Raw genomic sequence first — 11,061 nt, forward strand, 5'->3', positions numbered from 1 at the left:
ACCCGGGGAGCTCGTGCTAAGCCCGGGGGTGGCCAGAAGGGCTCAGGAGCCGGGTGTCTGAGTCCTGCGGGCGAGACCCTCGGCGCCCGCCCTCTCCCGGCACCGGGCCCTGGAGCACACAGCTCGGGGTGCGGGGCGGGGGGGGCCGATTCCTCCTCTGCGCGGTTGGGGCCACGTCTGGAGGATCCCAAGGCTCCTGCACTCAGCCCAACCCCTGTCGGGCCCGCCACGCCTCCCTGCACCCTGCCCCGAGCTAGCCCCGCCCACCCGCGCGCCGACCACGCCCCTCCTGCCCAGCGCCTCCACCCCCACTGCCTTCCCAGCTCTCTGCTGAGTCTTGCCCACTGCCTGCAGGGCTGGGCACCTGGTTGCGTGACCCTGGCCCTGTGTGTCCCCTTTCTGGGCCACCTTTCAACTGGAGGCAACCAAAGAGTCTCCCAGGACAAGCCCCGCCCCTCTCTCTCTCACACACACACACACATACACACACACACACACACACACACACACACACACACACTTGCCTCCAGGTAAATTCCTGCACAGGTGGCACTCAGTAGGTTGGGGTTGGGAAATGCTGCATTACAAGGACTGAAACTACCCCAGTGGAAAGCCAGAGCCTCCTAAATGCCCCCCAAGAGGAGATCCCTTAAGAAAGCTGACAGGTGCCGGGCCAGCGGGGCTCAGTGGCTTAGCGTCGACCTATGATCCAGGAGGTCACGGTTTGATTCCCAGTCAGGGCACTTGCCCAGGTTGCGGGCTGCATCCCCCATGTGGGGCGTGCAGGAGGCAGCTGATTGATGGATGGTTCTCTCTCATCATGGATGTTTCTCGCTCTCTCTCCCTCTCCCTTCCTCTCTGACATCGATAAAGATATATTGGGGGGTGGGGGAAGAAAACTGAGAGAGCAACCGGAAAACTTTGCCCACTCATCTTTCATCCCCCACAGCCCACCTGGGAGAAAGTTTTCCAGCTTGACCTGCAAGATACACCCAGAACGCAGCCACCTCTTGCTAGACCTCCATGACCCCCTCCTGCGCCCCAATCCCTGGCATCTCTTACCTGGGCGACAGCAAGAGGGCCTAGCCGTGGGCCATGCTCCCAACAGCAGCAATGCGAACCGGTTTAAAAATGAAAGTCTAGTTCGGTGCCGCTGCTCTGCTTACATCCCTCCAGTGACTCCCCTTTCAGAGTAAAAGCCAGGGAGGGGCTTTTGGATTGCGGTTGGCACCCCGCGCCCTCGGGGACCCCGCTCCTCACACTCACCCTCCTTCACTCTGTGCCACCACCTGCTGTTCCCGGCCTGTGCCAGGTGCGCCACCACCTCTGGGCCTTTGCATCTGCTGTTCTCTGCCTGGAAAGCTGTTCCTCTGGGCACCTACACGGCTTCCTCTTTCCCTGGTTGATTTTGTACTTTTCTCCGTTGCACTTCTCTGCACGCTACAGGTTTTCTTCTGTGTTGTCTTGGGTGTCGGCCTCTCACCCCTATAAACATGATATCCTTTTGAGTTCATGTTTTCATTTTCTTGGGATAAATACCCGGGCGGGGAACTGCTGGGTCACACGGCGGAAGGACCTCTGAGATCTGTAAAAGGCTTACGTGTGTATGCCCAGCTGCGGAGAGATAAACTGACTCGGCTACCCATATCCCTGGCTCAGGTTTTCCTTGCCAGACCTGTGGAGGTGCAGCTGTCAGTGATCCATTCTTGTTGCATTTACCCCCCCCCAAAAAAAAGGTGTGTGAGTATTGGGGTTCCCAACTGTGGGACACCTGGGGTGGTGGGGAGTGGTAGGGTACAGTTTCCTGTTGCTTGCTCTATGGTTGGGGGAGGATCCTTAACGACCTCATGTTGCAATTCCGGAAGCTGACATTCAGAGAGGGGCGGTGGCTTCCCCCAGGCACCCTGTGAGTCAGGGCTGAGCTGGAACCCAGCCCAGACCACCACCCTCTGCATCACCCACTCATGCATTCATTCATTCACTCATTCATCCGCTCAAGGGCTCATTCCTTCGTGCACACAGCAATGACCAGCACCCAGGGCACCGTGGCAGGTCCTGCTGCAGGGACAGACCGCCAACACAGCGTCCCGCCACCCCAGTGCTGGAGACCAGCAATAAGAAAGCGAACACATAAGCAACGCAGGTCTGGACAGAGGGGCCAGGGGAGGCCGCAAAGGGAGGGAGCAGCACGCTGCACCCTGAAAAGGAGAGCGAGGAGTGGCATAAGCAAGAGAGGGCATCGCGGCTGAAGGCAGGGCCAGGGAAGGGCCGGACGTGTCTGAGGACGGAGCAGGGCCCACACTGCTCAGTGTAAGTGATGCTCAGCCGGCCAGGACCACACGCAGTGTGCGGGGGAGGGGGCAGGCGCAGGTGGGGTCTGGATTTACCCCGAAGGCCGGGAGAAGCCACGGAGGGTCCAGGCAGTTTGAATTCTGAAAGAGCCACCTGGACTCTGAGGTGCCAGCCTTTCTTCCCCTGATGCCCCGGGACCCCTCGGTGCCCCCTCTTCACCATCTGGCCCCAGCACTCCAGGGGGTCCACTCGGTCCTAACCCCCCTTCACGGCCACGGGGCCTTGCCTGCCTCGTAGACACGTGGAGCTCCTCACCCCCATCTGTGCTGCCGAGAAGCCAGCTCCTGCTGCCCGGCCAGACACTCTGCACCCGGGGGTTCCCACAGAGCGCCCCCCGCCCCCACTGGGGAAGCAGTGACTCCCGCTCTCTGCCGTGGCTGCTGGCTGCGGGTGCGAGGCTCGCAGGATGGCAGAGGAGGGCTGTCTGTCTACCTGGCATCTCACAGGTTCAGTCCAGGAAGGAGGGGAGAGCGCGCTCGGCCTCGCTCCACACCAAGCCGGGGCCCCCGGCTCAGAGGGCCATCTGCGGGCAAGATAGAGTTGAATGAGGTGCGGCCCTGCACTCAAGGGCTCGCCCGCTGGCAGGTCAAGGCACAGACCAGGAAGAAAATGATCCAATCAAAAGGTGATCCATGGCTCTGGCCAGTGTGGGTAAGTGGTTAGAGCACTGGCCCTGGCACCAAAGGGTCGCGGGTTCGATTCCCAGTCAAGGGCACGTAGCTGAGTTGCAGGTTGGACCCCTGGCCCTGGACGGGGCACCTGCAGGAGGCAACCGATTGACGTGTCTCTCTCACATCGATGTTTCTCTCTCCCTCTCCCTCTCCCTCCCTCCCTTCTACTCTCTCTAAAAATAAATGGAAAAAAATATCCTCCGGTGAGGATTAACAAAACAAAGTGAGCCACGGACTTGAACAGACGCCTCGCCAAAGAGAATAGAAAGACGGCAACAGCCCTGACCGGTTTGGCTCAGTGGATAGAGCGTCGGCCTGCGGACTTAAGGGTCCCGGGTTCGATTCCGGTCAAGGGCATGTACCTTGGTTGCGGGCTCATCCCCAGTGGGGGGTGTGCAGGAGGCAGCTGATCGATGTTTCTCTCTCATCGATGTTTCTAACTCTCTATCCCTCTCCCTTCCTCTCTGTAAAATATCAATAAAATATATTTAAAAAAAAAAAAAAGAAAGAAAGACGGCAACAGCCCAGGAAAAGAGGCGCAGCATCGCTGGTCAGGAGCGGGTGCAACTGGAACCCACGGCAAGAGGCCGCCGCCGCCCAGGAGAATGGCTCCATGAACGCGGCCGACCACAGCAGGTGTCGGCGCGGATGTGGAGCGCCCGGACGCCCACGCACCGCGGTGGGGATGCAAGCCCATACAGCCACGCGGGTTTGACACGGCCGGTCCAGCTGCAGCTATCCACCCCCTAAGACCCCGTCGTTTCACCCCAAACCCACACGGGCCCTCGCGTGCCTGTGTCAGAATGGTCCCAGCAGCGCTGAAAACGAGCAACAGGCCAACCCAAAGGCTCACAAATGCTGTGTTCCAATGACGGGGCAGTACAACAGTGAAAATTACAGAATCCAGCCAAAACCGGTTTGGCTCAGTGGATAGAGCGTCGGCCTGCGGACTGAAGGGTCCCGGGTTCGATTCCGGTCAAGGGCATGTACCTTGGTTGCGGGCACATCCCCAGTAGGGAGTGTGCAGGAGGCAGCTGATCGATGTTTCTGTCTCATCGATGTTTCTAGCTCTCTATCCCTCTCCCTTCCTCTCTGTAAAATATCAATAAAATATATTTTTTTTAAAATAATTACAGAATCCAGCTACGCGCGAACACGCAGGACGCTCAGTCACTTAAATGTTTGCTGTGGTCCCCATCTGTCAATGCCTAGCTCATAGCATAGGACAGCAAACACTAAGACGGTTTGGGAGCCCTGGCCAGTGTGGCTCAGTGGATAGAGCGTCGGCCGGAGGACCAAGAGGACTCGGGTTCGATTCCGGTCAAGGGTAGGTACCTCAGTTGCAGACTCCTCCCCGGCCCGGATCCTGGTCAGGGCTGGTGCGGGAGGCAACCCATCGGTGTGTTTCTCTCACATCGATGTTTCTCTCTGTCTCTTCCCCCTCCCTTCCACTCTGCCTAAGAATCAATGGGAAAATACCCTTGGGTGAGGATTTTAAAAAAATAGAGCTTTGGGAACTAAGGCTCAAAGGCCGGAGGGTGTCCAGGCCACTGCGAGGCTGTGGGCAGTGAGGCCCCGCGCGATCCCGCGGGGGTTTCTGCTCCCCTGCCTGGGCGCCCCGCTCGACCCTCCTCAGCAGCCAATGGGCTGGGGCGCCCGGAGCAGGCCACCCAGCCTAGTTCCTGTTTTCAAACGGGGAACTTAGCAAAGCCGCGGCCCGGAGCCTGAATGCAGAGCTGAAGGGGGCCCCATGACACCCCTCCCGGACCCCTGCACACCCACAGGGCCAGAAGGCGCAGGTCAGAGGTCAGTGTCTGATCCCAAGCTTAGTGCCCCTCTGCCCCCAAGGCCTGAGCCCAGCAGTCCGGGACCCACCGTCAGTACCTGGTGGGGGAAGTGTGGGCCCGAGAAGGGTGGGTGGCAGCCTCGGTGCGCCTTGGGACAGCCCAGGGAGCCGCTCCCCAACCCTCCGCGGCCTCAGTTCCTTTGGAAGGTTCCAGGCGCTTCTACAGCCCCTCTTGGACCTGGGGGATGCGGCGCCACACCTGTGTTTCTCAAACAGTGGTGCCAGGGAACCCCTGCACCAGCCTTGTCCTAGGCGACTTATGCAACATGGGGAGTCCAGGGCCCACCCCCAGACCTGCTAGACTGGACTCTGATGCTGGGAGCCAGGGAATCTGCCTTCTCCAAGCCCCCAGCACCCCTCCGCCGAGGAGGCTCTGGTGGCAGCTGGGACTGTTCCAGCAGCGTGGCCCCCCTCTGTCCAGGCCACAGGAGCACAGGGGTGCAGACCAGGCCTGGAGTCGGACAGGCCAGAGTTCAAGCCCAGCCCCACCCCGGGACCCACCTGCAGACCCAGGCCACCTGCACCCTTCGTGTTTTGAGTTCCTGCTAATGTGTTCATGGTCCCTCTTCCTCATCTGTCTCAGACGTTTACAATGCTGCTCCAATTTCTACCTTGATTGAGAGTCCTTTATTTCTCAATTAGTTCTCGAAGCATCTATCGTATGTCAGATAAAGAGAGGGACTGTTAGACAGTGCCGGGGGGGCAGGGGGCCTGAGCGGTGCTGCCCAAGGACGCCAGCCTCAGGGAGTGGGTTCTGTTTGTATAAAAGAAACTGAGGCACAGAGAAGGTAAGGAACGGGCCAGGCACCCGGTCAGCTCCTTCCCTCAGCTCCTTCACAGGGGTCACTCACTGCCTCCCGCCGCCTCCTGCCCCGAGCAGGTGTTGGGGACCCCGGAGGCAGACAGGCGACCTTCTGTCCTACCCCATGCCCTGCCCGCCACCGACTGCTCTGAAGTCTCGGTTTCTTATCATAAAGCGGAGGTTCCACACGCCTCGGCCCCGGATTCCCGCGGAGGGAGGGAGCGGGCCCTGCGGGCAGAGGCTCCGCCGGGGGCTCACAGCTTTCTCCGCGGGGGGCTCACAGCTTTCGGCTAGGCTCATTGGACACACACTCAGCAACCCTGGGCCCTTGGGCCAGCCCCGCTCTGTTCCCGGAGTCCTGACAGGTTTGGGGGGCAGTGAAGAAGACAGTGGGTGTGAAGAACCCGGGGGACTAGGAAGTGGGGGAAGACGTGGTCGGTGGCCCCGGCCGGTGTGGCTCAGTGGGTTGGAGTGTCGTCCTGGGCACCAAAGGGCCGCAGGTTTGATTCCCGGTCAGGGCACACGCCCGGGTTGCGGGCTCCATCCCCAGTAGGGGGCGTGCAGGAGGCAGCCGATCAGTGATTCTCTTTCATCACTGATGTTTCTGTCTCTCTCTCCCTCTTCCTCTCTGAAATCAATAAAAATATATTGAAAAAAAAATTAAATTAAATAAGAAGTTCAGAGCAACTGGTAACGTAAGGATCCTAACAAGGAAGGACCTGCTTGGCCTTGGGCCCTGGTTTAGCAGCCGGCAGTGGGCCGGACAGCTGGATGGGCAGGGAGGCCCAGCAGTGGGGACCATGAGACGGGTCCTAGGCCTCCCAGGCCCCCCCCAGGGCCCCACCCCGAGTGGCACTCACTGTTCTCTCTTGTCCCCCTGGCAGCCCTGGGCATGGCAAGTGCCCAGCACCCCGGGAGCCCCGGATGGGCAGGACTCACAGCCCCGAGCGCGGCAGGGGCCAGGCAGGAAGCGCCCGCCGCTGGCCCTGGCCTCCCCGCTCCAGGACCTGAAGGGGACCCGGGTGAGTGGAAGCGCGGGGCGTGGCCAGGGGAACGGGGGTGGGAAGACGTTTGAAACACACACGTGGGTACCTCAGCAGATGCCACGAGACAGCAGGGAACTCTCCCAGCTCGGCTCATCCCGAAGGAGCCGCGGAGCCGGGCGCAGTGGCCCAGCGGCGGGTGGGAAGTGGAGCATGTGACACACGTTGCATTTTGCAACCCAAGCCGCTTGGGGAGCAGGGGCCACCTCAGGTCGTCCGTCAGGAGCAGGATGGGTTCAGCCAGGTGGGGCCCCGGGTCGGGCTGTGAGGCCCGGCTGGCCCCGTTCTTGGGGGGATGGGGGTAGGGGAGCCACAGCTCTTCTGGGAAGCCCATGTCCCATCCCAGGCAGACCTGGCCATCCCCCCAGGCCTGGCCCCCCCCGTGCACGGCCCTGGTCCAAGGCCTCGGGGTGCTGTTCCTGCAGACGCCGCCGCCGGCAGCCCCAGCGCCCACTCCAGCATGACCACGCGGGAGCTGCAGGAGTACTGGCGGGGCGAGAAGGGCGTCTGGAAGCCCGTGAGGCTGCTCTTCGAGATCGCCTCGGCCCGCATCGAGGAGGGGACGCTGTCCAGGTTTGTGGTAAGCACCGCCTCCTCCCTGCCCGGGGTCAGGGGTCAGGGGCCAGGGGCCAGGTCTACGAGCCTCGGCTTCCCCAGCCTGGAAGGGCTCACCCACATTCACTCACGGTTCTGCTGGGGAAGATGCTGGGGAACAGGGTCAAAGAGCAAGCTGGCACGCTGGGCACTGTGTGAGGTGCCGTGGGGGCCGGACCTGTGAGCCACGGTCCCCGATCCCCACGAGGAACTAGCCCTTATCCCACATACTCTGGGGTTGGTCATCTATCCCCCTCGCCATGCTGTCCACATCCCTGTATCATGGAGATTATCATTTCCCTAGGGGTTTCCTTTAAAATGGGTCACTTCTGGGAAAACACTAAATAGATGCATCTCTAAGAAAAATGCCTCCAGCCCTGACCGGTTTGGCTCAGTGGATAGAGCGTCGGCCTGTGGACTGAGGGGTCCCAGGTTCGATCCCGGTCAAGGGCATGTACCTTGGTTGCGGGCACATCCCCAGTAGGGGGTGTGCAGGAGGCAGCTGATCGATGTTTCTCTCTCATCGATGTTTCTAACTCTCTATCCCTCTCCCTTCCTCTCTGTAAAAGATCAATAAAATATATTTTTTTAAAAAAGAAAGAAAGAAAAATGCCTCCCATAGGAAAGCCAGGTCCCTGCCGAAAAGAAAGCTGATCGCGCCCTGGCCGGTGTGGCTCCGCGGGGCGGGGGGGGGGGGGGGGGGGGGAGCATCGGCCTGAGCCCTGGACGGTCTCAGGTTTGATTCCCAGTCAAAGGCACGTTACGTGGGAGGCAGGTCCGATCAGGGCACAGACAGGAGGCAACCATTGATGTGTCTCTCTCACATAGATGTTTCTCTCTCTCTCCCTCCTTTCCTCTCTCTCTAAAAATCAATGGGAACAATATCCTCCAGTGAGGATTTAAAAAAAAAAAGCGCCTGGTGGGTGGGAAGCTGCTCTGTCACGGCAGGACGTCAGCCTGTGTCGGGGAGACGTTACTGACCACGGAAGGGCCACGCCGCACCTTTGGGGGACGGGCGTGACGGCAGGACTGACACTGCGTGCTGACTGCCCACTGGTCCCAGGGCAGCAACTCGCTCACCCTCACCCAGCGGGGCTCAGAGAGGTTAGTGCAGCCGTGGGCAAACTACGGCCCGCGGGCCGGATCCGGCTGTTCTATCCGGTTCTCTTGCTCTCCCCTCCGCTCCTTTACTTTGAATTTATATGAGTTCACACAAACACTCCATCCATGCTTTTGTTCCGGCCCTCCGGTCCAGTTTAAGAACCCATTATGGCCCTCAAGTCAAAAAGTTTGCCCACCCCTGGGTTAGCAGCTAGACCGCGGTGGGGGGATATGACGGGGCCGTCTGCGCCCTTCATCGGTATCCTCTTGAGAGAGAACGGAAAAGGGGTGTCGCTGCCAGGACAGCCCTTAAAACCCCTCCCAAGTGGGGAGCGCTGGGCGCCCCCATCTAATCCAGTCCTGGGCCGTTCCTGTGTTCATTTTTTGGTCCTTTTTCGGGTTTGTTTTCTAAAAGTCACCTTTGTGTCCCTTTAAATGTGACTAAGAAGAAAACACTTGGAAACAATAACTGGTTGAAATCACTATAGGAGCCAACAGTGTTCTAGGGTCTGCGATGGGTGAATGCGGAGCAGCGTGTCTGAGCTGTGCCAATGGCTGTACGTGCCCACTCAAAGTATGCCCAAAGGCTCCCAATGGTCGCTTTTTATTTTTATTTTTATTTTTATGCGCCCCAGGCATGAAACAGCTCTGGCCACCAACACAGGCATGAAGCTAGCATACACTAAGGACAGTCCGTCTGCTTACCCTGGACGGTGATATAAGAGCACCGCCACCACTCAGGGGTCTCCTTGCCCATCGCCAAGGGGCCGTTCCTGAGTTCTTTCTCCCCGAGATGCCCCCTTGGCGCTGCCTCCTTACTCTTGTCACCATGCACCTCTGCAGCTCAGCCCGACCCGATGGCAGTTTAAAACAGAATCGCATAGAACAGCCCACCCTAGCCGGTTTGGCTCAGTGGATAGAGCGTCAGCCTGCCGACCAAAGGGTCCCCCGCTCCATTCCGGTCAAGGGCATGTACCTTGGTTGCAGGCTCCGCTAAGGGCACGTGCAGAAGGCAACCAATCGGCATCCATTTTTTTCTCTGTCTTTCCCTCCCTCTTCCACTCTCTCTGAAAGATCAATGGAAAAATATCCTCGGGTTGAAGATTAACATATTACAAAAAAAAAAAAAAAAGCCCATTTTCAGGGTGTGCTTTACATCCCCATCATCATTCTTTTCCGTCCCCAGGCTCGCTCTGTCCGTTCAGACCCTCCTGGGGATGCGCTCCATCCAAGGCCATCTCTCTCTCTCTCTCTCTCTCTCTCTCTCTCTCTCTCTCTCTCTCTCTCTCTCTCTCTCTCTCTCTCTCTCTCTCTCTCCATCCCGCAGATGTACCAAGTCGTGGTCATCCAGACGGGCAGCTTCGACAGCACCAAGGCCGTCCTGGAGCGGCGCTACTCCGACTTCCAGACGCTGCAGCGCGGCCTGCTGCGGGCCTTCCCGGAGGAGATCGAGGACGTGGCCTTCCCCAAGAAGCACCTGGTGGGCAACTTCGAGCCCGAGCTGATCGCGGCGCGCACGCGGGCCTTCCGCGAGTACCTGCGCCAGCTCTACGCCATCCGCTGCGTGCGCCGCTCCCGCGAGTTCATCGACTTCCTGACGCGGCCCGAGCTCCGCGAGGCCTTCGGCTGCCTGCGCGCCGGCCAGTACGTGCGGGCGCTGGACCTCCTGGGGCGGGCGCTGCCCCTGCAGGAGAAGCTCACGGGCCACTGCCCCGCCGCCGTGGTCCCCGCGCTGTGCGCCGCGCTCGTGTGCCACCGCGAGCTCGAGCGCCCCCTGGAGGCCTTCGCGGCGGGCGAGCGGGCGCTGGAGCGGCTGCGGGCGCGGGAGGGCCACCGCTACTACGTGCCGCTGCTGGACGCCATGGTGCGCCTGGCCTACGCGCTGGGCAAGGACTTCGTGTCGCTGCAGGAGAGGCTGGAGGACAGCCAGCTGCGCAAGCCCAGCCCGCGGGGCCTCACCCTCAAGGAGCTGGCCGTCCGCGAGTACCTGGGCTGAGCCGCGAGCTGCGGATCTGGGATCGCCGTGGCCCTGTGGGCTGTCGGGGTGCCTCCTGGATGGAATAGCCACTGGGGCCACTTGTAGTCCTCCATTTCCCCAGCTGTGTCCAGCTGAGCCCCTTCCCCCCACCTCCCAACTCCCCTCCCCCCCCCATGTCCCTTAGATGCCAGGCTCCCTTGATCTCAAAACCACAAACCCAGCCTCGGCTGGTGTGGCTCACTGGTTGAGCGTGGACCTATGAACCGGGAGGTCAGGGCACATGCCCAGGTTGCAGGCTCCATCCCCAGTGTGGGGCGTGCAGGAGGCAGCCGGTCCTTGATTCCCTCTCATCACTAATGTTTCTATCTCTCTCTCCCCCTCCCTTCCTCTGTGAAATCAATAAAAATATATTTTTTAAAAAGAAAGAAAGCCCAACAGGGGGTGGGGGAGTTTAGTAGACAGCTCGGGCAGCCAGCTGGGTGAGCTAAGAGCTGGCCCCGGATGTCAGGGTCCACGTGGCATCAGCCTGTTGGGTGCAGAGGGACAGCGAGGGACCCGTGAGTCTAATGGGGCACGGGTGAGGGTGGGGAATCTCCTAGAATCTGCGCTGCGGGTTTGGGGTCTGGATGCACACCCCGGGGCCAAAGTTCTTCCACAGGGAGGTCCTGGCAAAG

The 11,061-nt window shown here is 60.2% G+C and overlaps 1 protein-coding gene across 1 annotated transcript; it reads left to right on the top strand.

Moving 5' to 3' along the window:
* Nucleotides 1-4,707: 4,707 nt before the first annotated feature.
* Nucleotides 4,708-10,803, top strand: SNX20 (sorting nexin 20). The gene is made up of 4 exons (XM_080644389.1): nt 4,708-4,829; nt 6,556-6,693; nt 7,140-7,294; nt 9,737-10,803. The coding sequence occupies exons 2-4, from the start codon at nt 6,564-6,566 to the stop codon at nt 10,403-10,405; spliced, it is 954 nt and encodes a 317-aa protein (XP_080500515.1). The 5' UTR covers nt 4,708-4,829; nt 6,556-6,563; the 3' UTR covers nt 10,406-10,803.
* The last annotated feature ends 258 nt before the right edge of the window (nt 10,804-11,061 follow it).

The sequence above is a fragment of the Plecotus auritus genome, assembly GCF_963455305.1.
Source record: "Plecotus auritus genome assembly, chromosome: 10".
NCBI classification, from domain to species: Eukaryota; Metazoa; Chordata; class Mammalia; order Chiroptera; family Vespertilionidae; genus Plecotus; species Plecotus auritus.

Coding starts and splice junctions, on each gene's coding strand:
- SNX20 (XM_080644389.1), top strand. CDS start 6,564: ATGGCAAGTGCCCAGCACCCCGGGAGCCCCGGATGGGCAGGACTCACA. Junction 6,694..7,139: donor AGGACCTGAAGGGGACCCGG/GTGAGTGGAAGC, acceptor CTGTTCCTGCAG/ACGCCGCCGCCGGCAGCCCC. Junction 7,295..9,736: donor GGACGCTGTCCAGGTTTGTG/GTAAGCACCGCC, acceptor TCCATCCCGCAG/ATGTACCAAGTCGTGGTCAT.